Consider the following 23,058-nt stretch of genomic DNA (forward strand, 5'->3'; position numbering starts at 1 on the left):
CGATATCACCATGCATGACCCGGATATTAATATCCGCCTTGACAAGCACTTATATATCGAATAAGCTGTCATGGGGCTTTTTTTTTTTTTTTTTTTTTTTTTTTTTTTTTTTTTAGCAAATACGGGAGTTTGTTGAACCCTTTAATGGCATAACAGTCTTTCTTATAGCATAAGATCAAAATGAATTATGCAGCGCATGAAATGAGGTTTATCGTCCCCAGCTGTATCTCTAACACACTGCTCATGCAAACATAACGAAGATTAGGCTTTCAATTTACTCCCATATGGCCAGATATGTACTATGTTGTTGTGCTCTACTCAAGTACTCTCATTAGGAGACATGTGATTTAGCATATGATAAATCATGTCCGTCCGGCGGATCCTATAGTCACCAGAAATATGCGACAAAAGGTGTTAGCCGATGTTTCACAATTCCACCCAGTCGGAGTTTATCAACAATTTTTGAACTCTCAATCGATCGGTAGGCGGATGTTTGCGTATGCGGGTTGCAAAGAGACCCCTCGCCCTCTGACATATGAAGCAACCTCGTTGTTACTATAGTTCTTGCGCGGCCTCCAAAAGTAAAATCTGAAAGGCCAGTGGACAGCTGAAACCCGTGTTTCGAGATAGGATGACCCTGGAAACCAGGAGCCGCACGACTGGTAGCCGGGTCATTCTTGTGCGATCCGTGCGACCATATCCACAATCGACCCATTGCTCCGGGTGTGCCCTTGAGACTGAAGGAAGAATGCACGTATTGTTGATGGCTCATTTGCCCGATACGCGTCGATTGATACGAAGAACCAGCCACCCCTAGGACTGACCGACATTTACTGTGTAACCGACATACGGAACTGACCAGCACCACGCAGGTTATTGGTTGCCCCTAGATTTCGAAGCAAGACTCGCTTAGGCTCGGTCAGAAGTGGTACAGCTATGCGGCTACATTCCAAGATCGACTTGGAGGATACTCGCCCTGTCTTCGAAGCACACAGCAGCGTTAGAGCCTCATATTCGAGACAGCATATGCGACCGGATTGAGCCTCGCGATACCGGCTGTACATTTTACATGCTGTCCCATTGAGGTCCATGAGGAATGTCCGTCGCCACAGTTCTGGTTGGAATTGTCTTTCTAGATCGCAATTGGTGGGAGTGTCGGCGACAGCATCGAAGAAGCAAAAAGAGCATCCTCCCTCCGTCCAGGCCGGGCCATCGTGTGATTACCTACTGTAGACCACTGCGTTATCAGCCACCTATTCATAGGTTACATCTTCGGATCCAGAACGGACCGCTTTAACCTCCTTTTCTCTCCCCAGCACTGGGTCTTGCAGTAGCTGGCTTGGCTAACACAGATGTCGCTCCTTTGTGATCAGAAAAACCTCATAGAAACGTACCCGTGCTAGTTACTGCCCTATTCAATGCCGATCTGAATTAGTTAGCTCTTTTCAATTAGTAAACGAACATCAGTCGATACCCAAATCATGCCAATGGAAAAATAAGCGACGATCATTTACCCTTCCCTTTGCAGCAAGTGTGCTGTCAAAGTTTTCGCAAGCCTTTTTCAGGGAAGCTCCTAGGATAGTAGCGCAGAGTCAAATTTCCCTAGTGTCCGACTTAGCCCCGAGACAACCCCCTGATAGCTCGAGCTTCCACGAGAGAGGGGGGAATTCACCCACGGCCATCAGATGCAAGTTCCTGGGTTTTGTGTAGGTCTGAGTGGGCTTTTACTGTATGGTGCACACGTCTCAGGAGGGGTCAGCGGGTATGCTTGGAAACCATAGCGGGTAGGAAAGTACCGTTGCTTCTTTTCTATGAAGCTGACCAAGAATGATACGGCGTAATCATGTATGCTCTCCTTGAAGTTCGTAGATCGTGTCGAACCAAGACAAACTATGAGGACCCTAGGTTTGTGGGAGGATATCTAGAGTGAATTTGGACTAGTATCTCGATGGTTAAGTGGGTATATTGAAAAAGCTTCACATTACCATGGCATTCGCCGACGATAAAGTCGCATATTGACAATAATTTACGGAATTAGACATGGTGCCTTTTCCGGTAAACAGGCGAACAAATGTGAAAGGTATCGGCGGTCCAACACGTTTAATTTCCGCCTGAATCCAAATCCTAAGGATTTCAAAACATGATATGTTCCATCTCTCCCATTCAGCCCCTTCTGCATTCATTCTGGCCCTATTCACAGGATCATGAACCCCTGATTATTTTCATTGGGGTTAAATATTCAGGAACAACCGACCCCTTGGGTGTACGTAGGTGGTCTTAGATAAGAAAGCGCGTCATACAGAGATGAATGGACCTGCTTAGTGAGGGGAGTGGCCCAGGGAGTGATAGGCAAAGATATTTCTGGTACCTGTTGATTACCACGAGACAAGCCACGTCTCACCAGTGAGCAGATGGCTGGAGATGCAACCATTCAGGTCAAAGAAGGATCTTCCTGCACCCTAACGCGAGATATTTGACACGGACTGCAATGAGCCCAAAGTGGTGAAAAGATCACCAGATAAACCACCAGACAGGCCAATTGATGAGCAGGCTAAAAAAAGCTCCGACTACAGTCAGGACAGTCTGCTATGTATAGTACCTGCAATTAGTGAGTGTTCGATGGAGTGTCAACTCTCAACGGCCGACAGGGGGATCCCGTCCATGTCCCATCAAAATTGTGCTGCCTTCGATGGCGGCAAGAGCACGAGATAATATATAGAAACGGCTGGAGAGAAGCCCATTCCGCAATAAGTTTAGTGTTGCAGCGTTCGATACACTCTTGGCCATAAGAGGGAAATAGCAGAGAACATGACAGGTTTTGGGGCCTCATACCTTGGTCTTGATTGTGGCGCAGCAGACATCAAGAAGCCGTGACATGAACCACTTCAGTTAGACTACACAGTTAGACCAAAACAGCTTTCAGGTCACTGGGCTCCTGAAGCAACCCCACTTTTGTTCTAATGGTCCTTCCTTCTAATGGTCTGTCCTCCCTAGTTAGATAATGTCTCACTTCGGATTACCGAGATTTGAGCTAGCCTCGTATTGAAGGACGTCCCGGTCGGGGAGTGAAAAAAAACATGAGGGGAAAAAAAAAAAAAAAAAAGAAAAAAGAAAAGAGGAGGCCTGTCACACAAGTAATCCAGCCAGCGACAGACCATGTAGGGCGAGAGAAGAGATTGACTCCCGCGCGTCAGCGGAACAGATAGGAAAGCCACTCTGAATATTATCATTGGCTGTTGCCCTGCTGCAAGCGGTCGGAGACCTTCCAATCAGTGAAATGTTGTTGGTAGTTAAGGGGGATGCCATGCACCTCATCGTCATAACGATGAGGCTCATTAACTCCAATGTACTCCATAGTCAGTAGGGAAAACACAAGAATCCACGAATGCTGAGGCTTGCGAGAATTTTGGTGCATCAGATTCGAATCAGGCTACGTGGGTGGCTACGAGGCGATTGGGGATTGGCTCAGAAAAGATCAGCCTGTCATAAGAGGCAGATCCAATGGCATCAGCGTTCGGTCCTCCAGGGCAAAGGTCAGTGCAAAGCTCGGCCATGTTGGTGTTGTCTCTTTCTTGGCCTCTAGATGGTCGGTTTCTCAAGTAGGTAGGTAATTCGTAGTCGTTGAGTACTTATTCCCTGAGGCGGGCAGTGGTTCTAGCAAGTATCATATGATGGCAGTAAGCGGAGACTGGAGATTCTGATTGGTTCTCAGCGGAGTATTATGTTGGCGGATGAAAGTTTGCGCGATTACTAGTAGTCGTAAAGAAAGTGCTCCTGCTGAGGTACATCTGTTGCAGGTGTGATAAATCGACTTGTTTTTTTGTGCGGAAGCAAGGTCGAGTCGTGTTCCAAAATCCGAACAGACATCACCCATCCTCCAGAGTACCAACCATGCGACTTCAAGACCCCAAACGAAAAGGACAGCAAGGTCAAAGAACAAAGTTTAAATTGCCCAAAGTTCCTCCGAGGTTCTGGAGCGAAGTATGGATGCTGTTAGTTCCGTCGACCCCGTTGGTCTCTATTTTCGGCAGTCCCGGTATGAGCCCCCACTCCCAGTGAGGGTACGCTGTGCTCTGACTGGTCAGCCCTGGTGAGGGCGGGGCCCGGATGAAGCGGAGAACGGGAGATAACGGCCCCGACCACGGATGTATTACCATCCGTCGGTAACTTACACACCAAGCTCAGGCGCAAAGAGTGTAAAGAGATTACCGTCTTGGCAGCCGACAGAGAACTGTCCCCGATGGGGCAATGCGAAATGGTCCATCCAATGGGAGGCTATATTACGTCCAGACTATCCCTAGAGTAGGCTAGCGCAACTCGTCTATCAGGCAGACATCGAAGACGACTCAGCCCGGATGAACAGCCTCAGTCTCCCTTACCTTCCAAGTGCCATGATCCATACTTGACCCCATCCTTTTCCTTCCACGTTCTATTATCTCCGCTATCCGTATTCATTATTCATTCATCTCCCCCCAACCCTCCCGTATAGCGTCCATTTTAGGCCATTCATAAGCCCAGATCCATTCTCGTTGCTAGGTTCCATCGTAAGGGGTTGTTGATTGCTTTCACCATAAGCCGCCCGGGGCCTCCCGTCAACCCCCTTCTCCCTTCACCGTGAGCGTTCGATCCTCGAGATACCACCTTTGGTCAGAACGAAGCCCCTTGAGCCCCGGTCCTAGTGAGTTTCTCCGACTTTCAACCCCAGCTCCCATCATATACCCCCTTTCCATGCTCCTGGACGGTGCAGAAAGCAACTGACCTTTTGTCTTTTTGAATCAGCCCATCGCCAGCACCGTACGTCATTAGAGCCGCATCGACAGTGTACATTCATCGACCTTCCCAGTTTCTGTCCGCAAACATACCGGACAAGTGAGTCACCGCGGCAATAGGGGTGCGCCATACTCAGTAACGTGCCTTGGGACCACTACTCCGCTACTCGCCCACCATGAATACCATTCGCAATCCAGACGCCATGAAGTCTCAAAACCCCCGCCGGGGACGCCACGTCGCACGACCTCCATCACTCGCCTCCACGGCCGACGTTCATGCATCACGATCGCGCTATCAGTTGAAGAAGCATCAAACATTTCACTCGAAAAGCCCCTCTTCGTCCGATGATGAGGACCCCCTAGCGGACCTAGCCTGTTCACCTCGTCGCTCCTCGACCTCTCCTGCCGCTCTTCAGGCCATTCTCGCCGGTCAGCAGCGTATGAACAAGCTCTTGAGCCGCTTCGACCTGGATTCAAGTGACTCGGCGCCTCGAAAAGAGCATGACGGCCTGCCAGTTCCCAGGGGCTATCTAGAGATCCATTTCGAGCGCTCACAATCCGGCAAAGGAGACTCCTTCCATTACGATCTACGCAGAGGCTCCTCGAGGAAGGATTCGCAGACGAAGGTCAGAAAGGTGCACTGCCACCCTTCTGACAGTGGTCTTGGAACATCAATCAGCAGCTGTGAGACCGCGTCCGCACGCCAAGGTGAGCTATTAAAACTACAGACTCCTGGCATGCAGTTTTATCTAATTCTGCCCGCAGCCAAAGAAAGCCGCTCAAAGACAGTCACGCGCACACAGTCGGCTATTACTAGCTCGTTGATGGCAGTTGAGCCTGATTCTGCTTCAAAGCAGAATCTTAGCCTTGGCGCCAGCCAGGAGATTGAAAAGCGAATCCTCACCCCTCTACTCGGACAGGAGCTTTGCAAGCCCTTCCATCACCTCGTCGAAAGCGCTCGCGAGCAGATCGAGAAGAAGCAGATTGGCACTCTTCGTGATCTCGAGAAGTCTCTTCTCCACGGAGCTGCTGTAAGTACAATTTTAACGTGAGCTTAAATTTGTGTGCGACTAACAAAACTGCAGGACGTGGAAGCGGAGGTTGGCTCTTACTACCAGTTCTGTAGTTCTACCATCTTGTGTCTGAGTGAGACCTACACTCACCTGGATCCTCGGGATCTGTGCATTCCCACGGATAAGAGCTACAGCAACTCGTACTTCTTGGACCTCACTGCCCAGGTCCACCGTTTTAAGGCCATGCGTGATGAGGCTCGCAAGAACAAGAAGGAGGCATCGTATGTTTACCCCTTTGACAATGGGCAAGGACCAGAAACTGACCATCTCAGTGAGCTCAAGCTGACCCTGGAGGGCGGCATGAGCCAAACTGGACGTCCTCTTGAGCTTGTCGCACAAAAGGAAGGCCAGGCGGTCTCGATGCAGACTGGCGAGGCTTATGATGCCCACGCTCCTCCCTTGGTGAAGCGTACACTTAGTCTGAATGAAGCGGACGAGGGAGCCAGGCGGTCTATGGCTCGCCGCAAGAAGAACGCTCCTCCCATGAACATCAACACGAAGTGCTCTCACTGTGACAAGATCTTCCAGAGACCTTGTGATTTGACGTGAGTATTTGTTCAGATCCAACTTTCATGGCTGCTAACGATTCTACAGGAAACACGAGAAGACGCACTCCCGTCCATTCAAGTGCCCCTTCGAAGGATGCAAGTACCACGAGCTTGGATGGCCTACCGAGAAGGAGAACGAGCGTCACGTCAACGATCGTCATTCGACAACACCCCGCATGTATGCCTGCACATTCAACGGCTGCGCATACAAGTCGAAGAGAGAGAGCAACTGCAAGCAGCACATGGAGAAGGCCCACGGTTGGAACTATGTGCGTGCCAAGAACAACGGACGCAATGCTAAGCGACGGGCTACTTCGGCTCGCGCCAGTCCAGCTGAAGAGAGCACGGCTCACTCGAGCCCACTGCACATGAGCCCTGACCAAGTCAGCCCTGTTCAGCTGGCTCCCGCTCAGTTGGCTTCCCTTCAAATGGCTTCGGATCAGCTCAGCACTCTGCAGATGACTCCGGACCAGGTTAGTTTGCTGCAGATGAATGCCGACCATATGAGCCCACTTCAACTGAGTCCGGACCATATGAGTCCGCTCCAAATGACCCCCGACCGTGCCAGCCCCGCCGAGATGCTCTCCCTTCAGATGAGCCCGGATCAGGGCAGCTCGGTTCAAATGAGCCCACCCCAAGTCAGTCCCGCTCAGCTCAGCACGCCGGCAACGGGCCCTCTTCAATCCCCGGGGTTTGTCAACAACTATTCCCAGAACCCGATGCTACCGCTCCAGGACCCGTACTCCCAGCTGAAGCACGAAGACTGTGTCTTGTACACCGACAATGACTTTGCCCCTCTCAACGGGACGACTGACTTCTTCGAGGACGCCTCCTTCGGGTACGGTGAGCATATGTACCAGCCTGGACAGATGGACTTTAGCTCCATTGGAGCCTTTTACGATGACTCTATCATGAACAGCATGCTCTTCGACAGTACTGCCACCGGCAACAACAACAACTTCCCCGATGAAAGCATGTACATGTTCAACCAAACGCAGATGCCACCGTTCTAGGTAGCTCACTAATGCTGCAAATGAAATGTCGAGCCTCTGTTGGATTTGTTTTCGGACACTCGTTTCAATTGGCGTTGTTTCTCTAGCGGATTTAAGGACTGGGATCTCAAATTTATCAAAAGAATGGCCGCTCTTTACCCAAAGGCTGCAGTAGTAGCCTATGTTTATTACACTTCTATCATTCGAGTTGTATGTATCACCTGAGGATAGATTGCCCTCTCACTAGTCACGACCATAGTCGAGAGCCTTCAGAAGCGCAACATCCTTTTTTTCTCACGATTGGACCATTCATTCTTTGCCTGTGGCTTGGTGGCGGCACAGTGCAGGCCGAGCTACAGGTCATGGGACTTTGGACGAAGCGAATCTTATTTTCATTTTCATGAGCTACTCATTTCAAATGTTATCTCCATTCAAAGTATCCACTGCGAAAATGGCTTTCCATGCTGCATTGTAGGCCCATCATCATTGAACATAGTCTACGCACTGAGACGCTTAGCCCTACCTGATTCGCTCGAGCGGTCTCTGCGAGCCGCGCGTCGGTATAATGTACGCATACGACCTAACACAACACATATGGATGATTCATATCATGTAAACATGCATTCTATGAGGTATACAAGATAGATACAGCACCTCCGTCGACCAAACCACCTCCCTCCAACTCGTTCGGCTTGGATCAGTTCATCGTAGTGTTCAACGAACGTATACCTCACAAGCTTCAAACTGGTCTCATGGTCCGCGTACTGGGGGCAAGGGTTGTATGCTTTTCTCGGCAATTGTTTGACCCTTAGTGGTCGTGTATTTCCAAAGTGCGCGGCCCATCTCTGATTTGAAGAATATGGGTTCAAATCCTTGATAGATCATCAAGTCACTACCGAGTTTGTCGGTCAGGTTTGTTGTCCATCCGACTTGTTAGCCGTCGGTCTGCATTATCCTCATTTCTGTCTGAGGAGTCTTATCACTCCCCTCCTCTCATTTCGTCTTGCCCTTGGCATGATATCTCCATCCTCAGTACTACCCTCGATGACCATAGCTTTGATCTGCTCAACGGTCTTCGGTGTGGCCAGCAAGCAAGCCTATGGTAATCTTGACGAACCGCTAGAAGGGTTCAAGGATATTGAAACTGCTGCTTTCCCAGCTTAGCACAATCTTCTTAGCTGCGCTCAGAGCTTCTTCCTCCCATGGCTCCAGGCATGCCGGGCTCGGGCTCGGGCTCTCTCGGTTTCTCTTCCAGTCCCTCTTATGCACGTCTTTTGGCCGAGCTTGTTCTCGCTTCTTTTTCTGCCTTTCTGTTATTAGTCACACGCGTTCCTCGGGTCAGCTGGAACACTTTCTCCTACCGCCGATTTCGCCAAGTTGCATTAACTCCTGCACCTGACGGAGTCCGATTCCTCTCTTCTTCTCTTGATCTGCTGAATCTTTGTCCCGAAGAGGGCGGTGCCAATCACCTTTTCTGCCAATTTAAGAAGGTGTAGGGAGCACTTCAATCCGTGGATCTACTCTGCTTAGGGGGGGGTTTTGTGCGTCTGACGGTTCATGAATGATGTAGTTCGCGATTGTATTCGATTTGAAATGAATTAAGCACAGATATGCATCGCTAGGTACTGCATTTGACGCTCGCCCATCAGAGTTCATATTTGTGTGCTCTATTGGATGGTTGCTAGCTTCGACCAGGTGTTTGGATATTGAGAGTAGTCAGTGATAAATCGAGTCAAGTAATCCGTCTCTTTCGGCCACAGTGGGCCCAAGTAACTTCACGAATAATGCCATGACCTTCCTCATTTAAGGGAATCTTCCAGGATGTTTCCACGTGACACCTTCAGGATGCCTTTATCCTCCTTTTTGAGCTTTTTCTTCTCCACGGGATTACCTTTTTGCGGGGACCAGCCCCGGAGAAGCTGCCGGCCAGAAATACAGCCTTATGGATGATCTATTTGAGGCGCCAACGTTAATATCATATATTATAATGTAGGTCTTCTCACTAATGGGCAGAACATACCTGAGTGGGATTTTCCATTATGAGCAAGGAAAGGAGCGGTAATCTTTTTATAATGATATATGTGAACGAAAGGGGAGCGAAGATAAAAAAGATGATGAGCGTGCAATACCCTGACAGCTACCTTTCAATGGTAGAGATGTCCCTATGACTTTGAGTTGAAACATTTCCCACATGGATCAATGATTTGAACCCATCTACTGCGTGCTAGCCCTAAAACGCAGAACGTAAGATGTCCTTTGGTTGGCGAGGTTTTCCATACTTTGACGGAACAGTGACAAGACTTGCTGAATCATTTGGCTTGGGTTGAAGTCAATATTGTTCGACACCAGTACGCGAAGCTTCTTGCTTGATATCTTGCCCACTGTTTGAGGCGATGTTCTCGATGATGGGAAGACTTTCCTTAAGAGAAGAGTTTCCATGCCGGTATAAGCTTCTAGATGTTACATGTGCTACCTCGACTGGTCGTGTTGGTGCCATCTTGCAGTATAGTTATCAATTAGTTTTGCTGCCTCATCCTCTGAGAATAACTTGTTCATCAGAAATTCTCAGAAAGAACCTAGAACTCTGCCATAAAACAATATATGTCTTCCGGCAGGCTCCTATTATGCGGTATTAGGTGTGAAGCCGAGCCACGAGGACATAGCTTCTCGTTCGGCTCAGTGTCTGATGCTCTGCTTCATGTCTGGGGCCACTCACATCTCCTGTCATGTGTCCTTATTGAAGTTACCTTTATCGGTCTATTAGCGGCCACTGGATTCTAAATGCATGAACTTTATCTCTTTCATCAGGTCTCTTTGATGGTCAAGGAGACAGCCCAATGACTTCAGACAGCTGCATATTCGCTCTTACCGAGCATTTTTGCATAGTAGTGTTTTGTCCAAATGCTGACCTTCAACGCCCTGGAGTAGCACCACGTCTGTAGTACATATCCAGTGCAAACTCAGTGTAGAGGCTATCCAGTAAGAAGCATATACAGAATACTAAGACCGGGTTATAGGCAAGTGTTTCATAAATTAAGAATGTAAGACTATTAGGCAAGCCCCCCCACCCCAACAATGCGCTTTGTTGTCCTCCACCATGGGCGTTGGCTTAAGAAAAAGATATAGAGACGATTTTGCAGATATCTTCAAAGGTCAAAAGAATGGAAGTGATATAGGAAAGAACGTATAAGCTGTTGATGGGACGCATGTAAAATTTTTATAAGGTTGCGTATTTCTTGAGTAGAATCCACCATTCAAAGCTCGAGTCCTATATGCCAGAATAATAAAAGTACAGTACCAATGTATATTTCCTCTGCTGTGATCAGAATATTGAAAGGGTATTTAATTTCCTTCATAGAATAGATTCATTGGTCAAGATTTGTATACCACCAATTGAGGCTAAGACAGTAGGAGCATTCAGTGCATATAAAATGACCGGCAGTAGAGATGACCAACAAGAAAGATAGAGGAGAGAAGAAGAGAAGAAAGAGGGAAGAAGCTGGAAATTTATAGGCAAACGCCAGGCCACTAATTCACCCATAAATGGCACAGTGACTGTGGCAGTGGTGGGTGGGAGTGACAAGCCCCAGTCACCTTCACTTGTTCCACCTTCAGCCTCATTCAACCAGGCCTCTCCCAATTCAATCTATCTCTCCCATCTCCATCCATCACCTGTCCATATTCATAGTGCATCCAACTACTATCTATCCCATTCATCTCATCGTACTACCATCAATACTGCGATCACGATGCCTGAGGTACCCATGCCAGACTTGTCTGATGAGTCTAGTTTCTACGGCCTGTACTCCCCTCCACCCAAACGAACCCCAGCACCAGCTAACAAACCCCACAGGTTCAGAAGGGGAGACTGCACGCCTCGAGGAGGAAGTGGCCAACTTCGACACCGAGCATTATTGGAGCACCGTACACCCGTTTTCCTATAACACCATAAAATATAATGTCCTTGCAGCCCGAGAAACCGTGCCCTCAGCATCATCCCCAGCCCCAGAACCAGAGGCATCAGACGCAGTCCAACCAATGGACGTATCAACCTCCGAAATCTCGAGTGTACCCCCATCAACACCGATCCCCACCCACGACTTTGACGTTCCCATCTCAAGCACAGACACAACCCCAGTCAGACCCAACCGCCCTTCACCCAACGAACCCATCTCATCTTTTCTGGCCCGTCTACGCCCCTCATCTACCCTCTCCACATCCCCCACGGGATCCTGGATTTACACCACAAGTTACAGTTATGAGCAGCCACAAGCAGATCTCAAAAAGCTAGTAGCAGACGGGACGAAGGCACTCAAAGCCCACAAAGAAGCAATCGCCCAGGTGCGGGCCGAACACGCTAAAAAGCCAAAGAAGAAGCAGACGCCGGCTGCGCTGACGCGCGAACTCACCCAACATCGTAAAGACCTCGAAAACACACTCTTCAGTCTGGCCAGGCAGACGAATGTCGTTTCAGGCAAGTGGCTGTTGTTCGTCTTACCAGAGAAGGTCGATGAGGTGTGGGGGATAGTGGCTGAGGCTACAGCGAAAGGGGAGTTGGGGTTCGGGGTTAAGGTTGCTACTGCTGCTGTCGCCGCCGATGGTGATGATGATGCGAAGAAGGCGAGGTTGATTGCTATCTATACGAAGGATTATGAGGACAGAGCAGATGTGGAGAGAGTATTGAGGAAGATGGCGGCGTTGAAGCTGGTGGATTTGGATGGACGACCTGTTTATTATAAGTGTGATGCATATACGCATTTGGATATTAGGGGGGGTAATGAGTGGGGGTTGAGGGCAAGTATGTACTCGAGTCGGGATTTTGGAAAGAAGTAGAGTGATATTTTGGGTTTGGTTTTGGTGCTGGTTTGGATATTCTGGTTTGTGCTTGGATATTATATGGTGTGATGCTTGGTATGGTAGGTATGCATGTTTTGGGTATATGGTTTCATTAATCTATGTTGCTTTGTCAATGGCTTGGAGAAGATAGGTGGTAGCTCAGAGACCAGCTCGAGCTGTGTAGACTGCCTCGGTGGATGATAGGATGTCTGCTAGCTGGGAAGTGGCCGATAGGTGATATCGAGGCACGCCATCGCGATCCCGAGCTCGTTGTCAGGAGCTGGCTTGATTGAAGCTCGATGGCACTTATGGGTACCAACTCCACAAAGTCACTTTCATGTTTCTCGTGAAGCATCGGTTTTCCAGACTGTTGGCAAATCCCTCATGGTTTCAGAAGATAAAGAAGCCCCCAACTCAAGCTTCTCTCCCCTCCATAACATTCTCACAAGCCTCTCTTACCTCCTTCACACCCTTAACCCCCTCCCACTTATCCAACAACTTCCGTACCTCATCCCAGTCCTTCTCCGCCTCATCCCCCTTCCCCTCCTCCAGCAACTTCTCCAACCTCCCCGGCGCCGCAAGCACCCACCTAACGGTCCCCTTCTCAGCCCTCCTCCTCTCACCTCCCTCACTCTCCTTAGCCTCCTTCATGCGTCTCTGCTGCTCCTCTCCCTCCTGGATCAACCCGCCCGCCGTCTCCGCCACAAACGCAATGGCCGGCCCCAGCGTCTTCGTCATCGTCAACGGCGCGCCCCGATCATCCATCGTCCGCCGCATCTTCCCAATCGTTTCGACGGCCCTAATCAACTTCGAGTAATTGTCATACACCAACGCTTTGCGCTCACTATCCAGCGTGCGGATATCCCCGACGAGCGTGTTCTCCGCTTTCAGGACGGTTGATAGGGACGATGAAGCGAGGAGCTGGTTCACGTAGCGTTGGGGGTCGAAGTCCGGGCTGTCGAGCTCGGTGCCTGTTGTGGAAAGGATAGATGGGCCACCGGCGACAGTGCCACTACTGCTGCTGGAGATGTCCCCTGCGTCGGTATGTCGGGGGATGCTGCGTGAGCGCCGCCCGTCATTGTTGGGATCGGCTGCGGAGGAGGGTTTGAGATTGTAGTAGTCGCGGAGGGCGGCGCGGTTGCGGCGGGGGTGTAGGGACGGCGAGACGGCGCGGGCAGTGGATGGGGTTGAGGAGGCGCTGAGGTTGTTGAGGTTGTAGCTGGTGTTGAGGGTGTCGAGGGAGGGTCGGTGCGAGGATGTTGGTGTAGGAGAGTGTGCGCGGGATGAGGCGATTGAGGGGCGGGGGGAGGAGAGGGTTGACATGTCGATTTGAGATCGATATCTGCGATCTATATTTGATGGGATGAAGTAGACGAAAGGAAAAGTAAAATATAGGCGTGGGAAGTAGTGATTAGCGGAAGTAGAATCGGAGTGTTCAAAGATCAAGCTGATAAGGAGAGTTTAGATGGAATGAGGTCCAGCTTGGCTGGTCCGTTCCCCGGATTCGCTCCGCTCCGCATCGGAGCTACAGCAAACATTTTCCACCAGAACTATCTACATCGGCAGAACCAACAACACCTCACAATTATGCACCTACACTCACTTTCCACCTCCCAGAACACGATCTAACAATTAATACAATGACAACAAATCCTCACGACCATATAGCCACCCACCTCCTGACCACAAAATCCCTCCCCGTCTCCCCCACCTGGCTCACCACCTTCCTCTCCTCAACATCAACCTCACGCACCATCCCCCTCAGCGCCCTTACCCAAACCGCCCTCTTCCGCATCCTCACCTCCGACATCCGCGACTCCCTCAGCACCAGCAGCCCCTCAACCCTCCTCCCAACCGACATCTTCAACCCCACCATCCAAGAACGCCGTCTCAATGGCCCCATCCCACTCCAAGTCCTCGACATCGAAGACATCGGCACAAGCCTCTGGAGCCAAGTGGAGGCTATTGAGCGCGTGGAAAGGGGGGAGGCGATCCGGGGGAGGGAAATCGTGAGGACGGTTAATGTGGGGGAGGATAGTGAGGCTGCGGACAACAATAATGCAGCTGGTGGGGGTGAGAGTAATGGTCCGCATCGGTTGATTCTGCAGGATGCGGCGGGGACGAGGGCCGTTGGGTTGGAGTTTGCGAGGGTCAGTGGGATTGGGTTGGGGAAGTTGGCTATTGGGGCGAAGGTCGTCGTAAAGGATGTTACGGTTGCGAGAGGGATGGTGATGCTTACGCCGGAGTCGTGTGTGGTCTTGGGAGGGAAGATTGAGGGGTTGGATATACAGTGGAGGGAGGGGAGGAAGAAGAGGTTGTTGGAGAGGATTAATGGGGAGAATGAGGGGTCTTAGGTTTGTTAAGATGGTAGGTAGGTTATTTCTTGCGGTTATCGTGGACGATGGATTGTCTAATGCATGCATGCATCTATACTAATGTGTGCGCGTGACAGTTAACTACAACACGTCTAGCTGGTCGTTGAGACCGCGTGGTTCAACTCCTCCCATCCAGTCTGCTTCCATGGCGCAACCATGATCGCCCGCAGCGCGTCGCTTGCCTTTCCGGTCTGTGCGTATGCTGCGGACAAATCGATGGCTTCCAGGTTGCTCCGGGGAGGAACGCTCCTCGATGCCCGTTTGGTCGCCATCTCCGCAGGGTACAGTTCCTGGGTGGCAGACGCCAATTCTACCCAGCCTTGAGGTTCGTACGGCGATCTCATCACTGCTGCTGTGGCCTCGCCGACGCGTCGGACATCCTCGGGTACGCCAGAGTTGTCGGTGAATCCAAGGGTTGAGATGGCGGTCAAGAGCTTGATCAGCTTGCCGCGTTCGTGGATCTCAATGTCATCTCGAGTGATCATATTCTGCAGATCGGATTCAACCGCTTCAATGGCATCCGCATCGGCGTCAAGGAGCGCAATGGCTCCTAGGAGGGTTACAGCCCCAATGTGCTCTGGGTTCTCCTCAACACAGTCGAATAGTTGCTGGCGTGCCACAGCGCGCTCCTCCTCTCCGCCCTTGGCCCACAGAACCTGTGCTAGGAGGCACACCACTTCCGGAGCGTTGTCCGCTTCTTGAAGGGCGTCACGGAACATGTCGATGGCGTTATCCATGGACTTCATGTAGTAGTGTGCTAGACCCGCTGTCAAATGGGCGGACAGGCGCAACTTGCGGTTCGTCTCTGGGTCGAACTTCTCTGCATCTTCCTCGCCCGACAGCATAAGAGCTGTCTCCGCCTTCTCGGCAGCTTCTTCGAAGTCATGGCGCGCAAGCAGAACACGAGCAATGTCTGCATTGGCCTGTCCATACCGGGAAAGGGACGATGCCGATTCCGTGACTTCGTATTCACTTTCCATGCCTGCGCAAACTAACCGCAGACTAGCCTCGGCGTCTGTGTGCTCGCCGATTCTTTCCGCCAGGAGAGCAGAAAGATGCACGAACGGAAGATCGGACGGGTCCTGGCTGGATAGTTGGTGCAGAGCAAAGAAGGGCTGGATGAGTTGTGATATTTCATTCGACAGGGACGAATCCGACAGGAGGTGGTCGAACAAGCTCATCGTATACTGCTTCTTCGACAAGCGGGTCGACGAGGTGGAAATATCAAAAGCATGTTCAAACAGACCTCTAGCTTCCTGAGGGTCTCCGAATAAAAGAGCCAAGAATCCTTGGCCAACCCAAGCCGGGGAGTAGTCGGGGTCAGTGGACTGTGCCCGGGTAAAAGCTTCGTTGGCGAGCTGGATATCATTGTGGATGAGATAAAGCGTTCCCAGGTTCGTCCAGACTTGGGCGCTCCTGTCGTTGAGGTGAAGACTGCGGACGAATGCATGCTGCGCGACTTTGGGACTCATGCTCGTGGTGACTACTCCAAGGGCGTTCCAGAACTCCGAGTTTCCCGCTTCGAGCTCAATGGCTCTCTTAAAGCAACGCATGGCTGCCTTCAGGAGCTTACGTGACTGCTTCTTGTTCTCGGTGTTTACGATAGTCTGCAAACACCGGTAGGCTCGGTATTCTGCCCAGCCCAGGTTGTACCAAGCGACTGCTTGGGCATGGCTGTCCCGCAGGGAGACCTGAATGGCACGCTTGTAAGCCAGGATGGCGGCGTAGAGACATTGACTCGTCCGATTGGCGGTCTCATCATCGGCTGTTAACGAAGATAGATAATCGTGACCAACATTATCAACTTCCGTCAGGATATCTAGGGCTGTAGGTTCCAGCTGAGTCTCGAGTAGGTCTCGTAGCTCATCAATCGGCAACCTACCCGCTTTCGATTGGACGTAGGAGAAGAGCGTACAGGCGTCTCCGATCCCTTTCCAAAGGTTGAAAACGTCAACCCTCTCCAGAGCAAGCGACTTGGCCACTAGTAGGGCCTTTCGTGCCAGCTCAATACAATCATTGTAAAGACCCTGGTCCAGACTCTTCCAGGAGCTCTCAGTAAGCGTTTGAAGCAGCGCAATCGCCACTCCAAATTCATTAGGCCGCACCTGCAAGACGTTTTCATATCTCGCAATAGCATCCTCGTACTCGCCAAGTTCTCGCTTGACATTAGCAAGCATGTACCTTGCAAACCAAATCTGTTCCTTGTCGGAAAGGTTATCTTCCAGCTGCTGTGCGTGCTCAAACGCCTTTGTAGCGGCAATGAATCTGCCAGAGTGGTGGTAGCTTTCACCTAGACCGACCCACGAATGGTAATCGTTGGGAGAAATTCTGAGCGCTGCCTGGAAAGAGACGATACTCTTAGGGTACTGCTGCTTGTTGATTTGCACTGTGCCCAGAGCTGCATAGGGCCAGCTGTAGCCTTTGCGCTTCGAGCCTGGCGCAGGCTTGGCTTTCCCTGAATCAACAACTCGCTGGGACACGGCTTCGACGAGATCCCATTCCCTCTGATCGGCGAATGTCTTGGCAAGACGCTCAGCTGCTTCGATCTCTGATGCCGACAGCTCGAATGCTTTGTGGAAGCACCTGCGTGCCCGCGTCTTGTCCTTCTTGTAGTCTGCATAGTAGAGACCGAGGCTTGTATAGGCGGGAGCAAAGTTCATGTTAGACTGGATAGACGCGAGGAAGCTAGCGTATGCTCCAGTCCGGTCTTTGCGCGCTGCCGGCGATGGGTCAATCTCCCACTGGCAGTATCCCACACGGTAGAGGATCTCAGCTTTGAATTCTCTATTGTCGGTTTCCGCTTCCTGAAGTTCTTCGAGAACGTCTTGCAGGCCCTCTAAGCCAGATGCAATATCGCCGTTGAGTGCTCTACACCATGACAGCTCACCGCGGACTTTAATGTTCGTTGGGTCCCGCTCTAGAGCGCGCTCCAAGAAATTGACGGCTTCGGAGTAATCCTCATCAACCTTTAGAATTAGACCGATACCCAACAAGCAGCTTGTGGACTTCGGCTCTCTCGCCAAGATCTCTTCGAAAATCCGCTTAGCTTCGGGGTGATGCCGGGGAGACTGGTAATAAATAAGCGAGTTGGCGAGCATTATGTTGAGTGCATCGGTGGTGTTTTGCAGACTGATGCCAGTCCTCCTGACAAGGTCCTGGACGTTGCGAAGGCCTTTGCGACAGACATCCACTGTGCTGTCGTACTCTTCAAGTGAGAGATATAGTTCGGCCACAACCCGGTGAGCGACGATCGACGCCGAAGAACCTTCGAGGCCTTCCACCATCAAGAGTAGGTTATCCTGGACACCTAGCTCATTGCTCTCGCCATTGTTGTTCTCGGTCTCTTCATCCTTCTTTGCAGCTTCTTTGGGCTCTTTGTCTTTCGGGAACGGTGACAAGTCGCTAGCCAAGAAGCCCTTCAGCAGCTTAGAGAGACCGTCCTCAGGGAAAAATTCGATGAAGTCGTCTAGGAAGTTACGGTCCCACTCTGAGAAGTTCTGAATATCCTGCCATTCTAGCACGATCTTCCACGCAAGCTCGTAAGGGTGTTTAATGATCACCATATCGTGGGCAGCCTGTAACACTTCTGCTCGCTTGGCGTCCTTTTCATTCGCCGGTAGCACAGAGAGAATGTCGTTCGCCCGCTGTAACAACTTCTCTTCGTAGGTACGCCGAACTTGATCATCATGAGACCAGTTGATAATTCCACGGTAAAGCTCCTCTAGCTCGCTTCGTTTGAAGGCCTCCCTCTTGACCTCCAGTGTAACCTGATCAATCTTTGCACCCAGTCGCGTACGCCGTTCACCGATTTCCCTGTTGATGAACTCCTTTTCCTCCGCCTCGGTCATTTCTATCAGTCGGAGGTATGTGTGCGAAGGATGGGGAACTCTCCCCTCGAGGAAATCGTAGAGCGGGCATGACGGCAGGTGTAATTCGAGGGCTTTCTTGTACTGCGACCGAGATCCGTTCTTCTTCGCGAACCCGACGTACTTGTCGACCAAATCTTGGCAGCGATTTTTATCATCTCTGCACCCATTTAGTGATAACTCGGTTTTACTGAAGGATAAGGAATGAGAACACACGTTTCGGCATATACTTGACCAAGTCGGATGACTGCGTCGCGATATGAATCTAGCTTATGAGTTCCCTGCTTCTCGAAGAGGTTGATGAGTCCCTGCCACGCTGTCTTGTCGTTCTCTTTGACCCGGATTGCCGAAAGATAGGCTCTTTCAGCTTCGGTGTTTTTGTTGAGCTTGTCTAAAGCTAGACCAAGGAAGACATTCCTACAAAATGATTAGACGGAGCAGCAGCGCAATGGGTACGGCGGGGTCGGGGAAACACACGCATGGTAGATCTGAGGATCTTGCTGCACAATAGCTTTGGCTTTCTCAGCTGCAAGCTCGAAATCCTTTGCGTCGAGTGCTGTTCGCACCGCTTTCAGAGCGGATTTGCTTGACATTCTAGAGCAATTGCTTCATGGCCCGGCCAGTCGAGGTGGTATTCTGGATAGACGGAGTGGAGGAGCTGAGCGCCGGTCGAGAAAAGGCTGGCTATGTGGGGAAGCCCAAGCGGGTATGGATCGTATGGTACGTCAGAGGCCTGGTCGCTTCCCGTTATCTCCAAGCAACGGCGACACTCTCTCCGCAGTAACTGGATTCACTCTGATAACGGATTCTCCAGGCACCAGGGAAATTTTTGCTATGGTTGATTGGTGTCTTGGATGATAAGTGCATTCATTCATTGTTCATATGTGCCTTCACTCTCGTTGACACTCCCTTTGATGGTTGGACAGCCTGCTCCTGCAAGGTTAGCGCGGATCCCCGATCGACACCTCATTCGATCCCCCGGCTATCCTGCTGTACACCATACTGACTCTCAGCTCCCAGAATAACATATCTGTCACTTGACCTGTCTCGTTTACTTTAGGCTGCGTTAGATATTCTCCGAGAGGTTGTGGACATCTGTGTCTACACCCCATTTATCATATCTGGAGCGTCACCGCCGGTTCCTTGTCGCCCACTCCCTACCTTGTTACTGGCAATCATGGGCCCTCTACGACTCCGCATTGAGGGACGAACTTTCAAGGACTCGCACAATAGAGAGATTACACTAAGAGGAATAAACGTGGCTGGGGAATGCAAATATCCTAAGAACCCTGATACACCGTCCTACGTTTCTGATAATTTCTTTGACGCCGATAACGTTTCCTTCGTCGGTCGCCCTTTTTCACTTGACGACGCTCATACACACTTTGCTAGGCTACGCAAATGGGGTTACAATACTCTGCGATACATCTTCACTTGGGAAGCGATTGAACATGAGGGGCCCGGAAAGTACGATGATGAATGGATAGCATTCACTATTGAAGTCCTGCGTATCGCCAAGCAATACCAATTCTATGTCTTTTTGGATCCTCACCAAGATGTGGTATGTCTCCAATGAATATGCTGGATTGGTGATACGAGCCCTTACTGAACAAGACCAGTGGTCTAGACTATCGGGAGGCTCCGGTGCGCCAGCCTGGACACTCTACGCAGCAGGCTTAAACCCCCGGACGTTCAAGAAGACCGAAGCTGCCCTTGTTCAGAATACTTATGATATTCCGGCTGAATTTCCTAAAATGATTTGGAGTACGAATTATACCCGTCTTGTCTGTCAAACAATGTTTACACTGTTTTGGGGAGGTCGGGATTTCGCTCCGAAGGCGATAATCAACGGCATGAACATACAGGACTATCTGCAAGGGCACTTCATTGCAGCGTGTCGATATTTCGCCCAGAAGATTCATGAAGCTGGCGACATTGAGAATGACGTCGTTATCGGGTGGGAGAGCATGAATGAGCCTCATCGCGGACTCATTGGAGTACAGGACATATCCGTGATCCCACCGGAGCAACAGCTTCAGCTCGGCACATCGCCCACCGCTTTCCAAGCCATGCTTACTGGTTCGGGACGAGCGTGCGAGCAAACAACCTGGAATTTCGGCAGCTTTGGCCCTCACCAGACCGGCAGAGAACTTGTAGACCCTGAGGGTGAATCTGCATGGCTGCCAGCTGATTATGACGATCAGAAATACGGCTGGAAGCGCGATCCCGATTGGAAATTAGGCAAGTGTCTTTGGGCTCAACATGGAGTTTGGGATCCGTCAACGGACCAACTTCTCCGGAAAGATTACTTTTCAAAAGTGCCACAGACTGGAGAACCCCTGAACTATGATAGGTTCACCAATACGTATTTTATGGAACATTACAGGGCTTACAGGGATGCCCTCCGAAGCGTCTGGCCGGGGGCCATCATGTTGTGCCAACCGCCGGTTATGGAAATCCCCCCAGACTTGAAGGGAACAGCCGATGATGATCCTAACATGGTCCATGCGGTACATTATTACGATGGACTGACACTTCTGACGAAACATTGGTAGGTAACTACTCAAACGTACACATCCTACGGTGCTGACAGCCACAGGAACCGGCTATACAACGTGGACGTGATCGGTGTTCTTCGAGGAAAGTATCTCACTCCGGCATTTGCCGTCAAGATCGGAGAGACAGCCATTCGAAATTGCCTGCGAGATCAGCTCAAATTCCTCCGGGATGAAAGTCTGACGTACATGGGGGATCATCCGCTGATTTTCACAGAGATTGGTATTCCCTATGACATGGACGACAAACATGCCTACAGAACCGGTGATTATAGCAGCCAAGTCAGTGCGATGGATGCGAACCACTTCGCTCTAGAAGGAAGCACAGGCAATGGTTTCACGCTGTGGCTCTACACCACCACGGTAAGCACCGCCAACATGACCATTTCGAAGAGGAATCCTGTCTAATAAGTTACTTCTTATCATTTCACAGAACAACCACGAGTGGGGCGATAACTGGAACGGCGAAGATCTGTCAATCTACTCCCTCGATGATCTGGAGCTGCCAAGTGGGAAGCTTCTAGCACTGGAGGGCGAGTCCCGAACGGACCCCGACCCTCATTCTCCCGCCTACTCGGAAAGTCAAGGCAATCCAGAGCATCATCAGGTTAGACCCGATAATCTGAAGGACGCGCTGGCCACACCGTCCATTACGTCAGAATACACCCAATCCAATGCAGACAAACTGGGCTTTCGAGCTGGAGAGGCATTCATCCGACCCAGCCCGATCTATACCTATGGAGATGTCTCGAAGTATCTTTTTGACCTTCGCAACTGCACGTTCACCCTATCGCTGGTCGGCAGTAAGAGGATCCTGGGAGATGAGGTGGCCACGGAGATCTACTTGCCCGAATTCCATTTCCCTGATACCCAAACCGTGGTCTCGGTCAGTAGTGGAGAATGGAGGATCGATTACACAGAGATCAACTCGATCAAGGTGCAGCGGCTCCGCTGGTGGCATATGGAAGGGGAGCAGGATATTAAGATCCAAGGTGTGAAGCGGAAACCCGGCGACCTGAGCAGTGTGTCGGCGGATGATCTGAGCTATCTCGAGCAGTGCCAGAAAGGTGGATGCACGGTGATGTAGATGGCTGGACCATCGCTGTTGCGTACTGGTACAGCATATGTCATGACAATATTTCCTCAGATGTTGGGTGGAGTTTTCGGCCATACTATAGTTTACGGGTCACGCTTATTAGTCTACGGCAATTGTTCACCTGTCCTTAGTATATCCTGTCATAGAACTTAGCAACGTAGATGTAAGCACGGTCACTACGAGTAGACTGAAGCCGGCTATGCTTTAAGGGGTAAATAAACTCTCCTTTTTCTGTATGGCGACGGAGAGGGGAAGATCGAGGGCTGATCCAGGCCTTATCGATAAGGCCAACCCCGGGAAGCGGTGAAGGGCAGGGCGTAATGTGAGTGGTGCAAGCCCCTCCCTGACCGCCTAGTCGGTGTGGTGATTGGAGCAGCGGCGCGTGGAAAATTCACAGTGAGCTATTTATGATTGATTATGGTTCACCATTCTATTGTTGTTCCCGATCCTCTTCTTCCCTTAAGGTACTTTTCTTACTACTGCTACTTACTTCCTATCCCATTTCTGCACACTCTCTTCTTCCCCCCTCAGTCCAGCTATCGGACGTGATAGATTCGGGTTCCCCCGCTCCCCCTCAACCCAAACAAGCACCAAGAGGAGAAACAATTCCTCATTTCCCGTCGTACTCGGAACATTCCTAGTTTCCCCGTGGTTCCCTCCCCCTCATAAACCCTTTCTTTAGGCAGAAACCACATCCCCCAATTCATTCCAGAACACCCACTGCACCGCCGAGCCGCAACTGCCTCGGAGGCGGTTGCCGTGTGTCGCCCACCTTTTTCTGGAAGGCTGATTGCGGCAGCGTTTGTTATTTGCCCAACGCAGTGCTACCTGACCCGCAACGACGGATCTCTCTCATCGGGAAGAGTGACCAAGGCTTTGCAAGGGCCTAGATCATGCCGGCATTGGTGCTGCCACTGGAGAAAGTCTTGAGTTAAAATCATTCCGCTA

At 50.8% G+C, this 23,058-nt stretch overlaps 9 protein-coding genes across 9 annotated transcripts; 5 read left to right on the top strand and 4 right to left on the bottom strand.

Annotated features, from left to right (window-relative positions):
* Positions 1–388: 388 nt before the first annotated feature.
* Positions 389–1,091, bottom strand: An16g02030 (hypothetical protein; the record flags this gene model as incomplete). Its single annotated transcript, XM_059744958.1, has 2 exons — positions 389–813; positions 851–1,091. 2 exons carry the CDS (start codon positions 1,089–1,091, stop codon positions 389–391), a joined length of 666 nt encoding a protein of 221 aa, XP_059606747.1.
* A 3,881-nt stretch (positions 1,092–4,972) lies between these two features.
* Positions 4,973–7,403, top strand: An16g02040 (uncharacterized protein; the record flags this gene model as incomplete). The annotated part of the gene is made up of 5 exons (XM_001397480.3): positions 4,973–5,477; positions 5,535–5,800; positions 5,855–6,063; positions 6,115–6,387; positions 6,437–7,403. The coding sequence occupies 5 exons, from the start codon at positions 4,973–4,975 to the stop codon at positions 7,401–7,403; spliced, it is 2,220 nt and encodes a 739-aa protein (XP_001397517.3).
* Positions 7,404–9,181: 1,778 nt separating this feature from the next.
* On the bottom strand, positions 9,182–9,420 carry An16g02050 (hypothetical protein; the record flags this gene model as incomplete). The annotated part of the gene is made up of 2 exons (XM_059744960.1): positions 9,182–9,301; positions 9,403–9,420. 2 exons carry the CDS (start codon positions 9,418–9,420, stop codon positions 9,182–9,184), a joined length of 138 nt encoding a protein of 45 aa, XP_059606748.1.
* Positions 9,421–11,131: 1,711 nt separating this feature from the next.
* An16g02060 (uncharacterized protein) lies at positions 11,132–12,215 on the top strand (the record flags this gene model as incomplete). The annotated part of the gene is made up of 2 exons (XM_059744961.1): positions 11,132–11,306; positions 11,353–12,215. The coding sequence occupies 2 exons, from the start codon at positions 11,132–11,134 to the stop codon at positions 12,213–12,215; spliced, it is 1,038 nt and encodes a 345-aa protein (XP_059606749.1).
* Positions 12,216–12,348: 133 nt separating this feature from the next.
* Positions 12,349–13,541, bottom strand: An16g02070 (uncharacterized protein; the record flags this gene model as incomplete). The annotated part of the gene is made up of 2 exons (XM_059744962.1): positions 12,349–12,585; positions 12,678–13,541. The coding sequence occupies 2 exons, from the start codon at positions 13,539–13,541 to the stop codon at positions 12,349–12,351; spliced, it is 1,101 nt and encodes a 366-aa protein (XP_059606750.1).
* A 317-nt stretch (positions 13,542–13,858) lies between these two features.
* An16g02080 (uncharacterized protein) lies at positions 13,859–14,572 on the top strand (the record flags this gene model as incomplete). The annotated part of the gene is made up of 1 exon (XM_001397484.2): positions 13,859–14,572. A coding segment is annotated over one exon (714 nt), but the record flags the coding sequence as incomplete, so codon positions are not given.
* Positions 14,573–14,685: 113 nt separating this feature from the next.
* An16g02090 (uncharacterized protein) lies at positions 14,686–19,052 on the bottom strand (the record flags this gene model as incomplete). Its single annotated transcript, XM_001397485.1, has 3 exons — positions 14,686–18,619; positions 18,676–18,876; positions 18,937–19,052. 3 exons carry the CDS (start codon positions 19,050–19,052, stop codon positions 14,686–14,688), a joined length of 4,251 nt encoding a protein of 1,416 aa, XP_001397522.1.
* A 584-nt stretch (positions 19,053–19,636) lies between these two features.
* On the top strand, positions 19,637–22,101 carry An16g02100 (uncharacterized protein; the record flags this gene model as incomplete). Its single annotated transcript, XM_001397486.3, has 4 exons — positions 19,637–20,020; positions 20,079–21,010; positions 21,059–21,377; positions 21,448–22,101. The coding sequence occupies 4 exons, from the start codon at positions 19,637–19,639 to the stop codon at positions 22,099–22,101; spliced, it is 2,289 nt and encodes a 762-aa protein (XP_001397523.1).
* A 416-nt stretch (positions 22,102–22,517) lies between these two features.
* On the top strand, positions 22,518–23,045 carry An16g02110 (uncharacterized protein; the record flags this gene model as incomplete). The annotated part of the gene is given in 1 exon segment (XM_059744963.1): positions 22,518–23,045. A coding segment is annotated over 1 exon segment (528 nt).
* Between the last annotated feature and the right edge of the window lie 13 nt (positions 23,046–23,058).

The sequence above is a fragment of the Aspergillus niger genome, assembly GCF_000002855.4.
Source record: "Aspergillus niger supercontig An16".
In the NCBI taxonomy this organism is placed as follows: Eukaryota; Fungi; Ascomycota; class Eurotiomycetes; order Eurotiales; family Aspergillaceae; genus Aspergillus; species Aspergillus niger.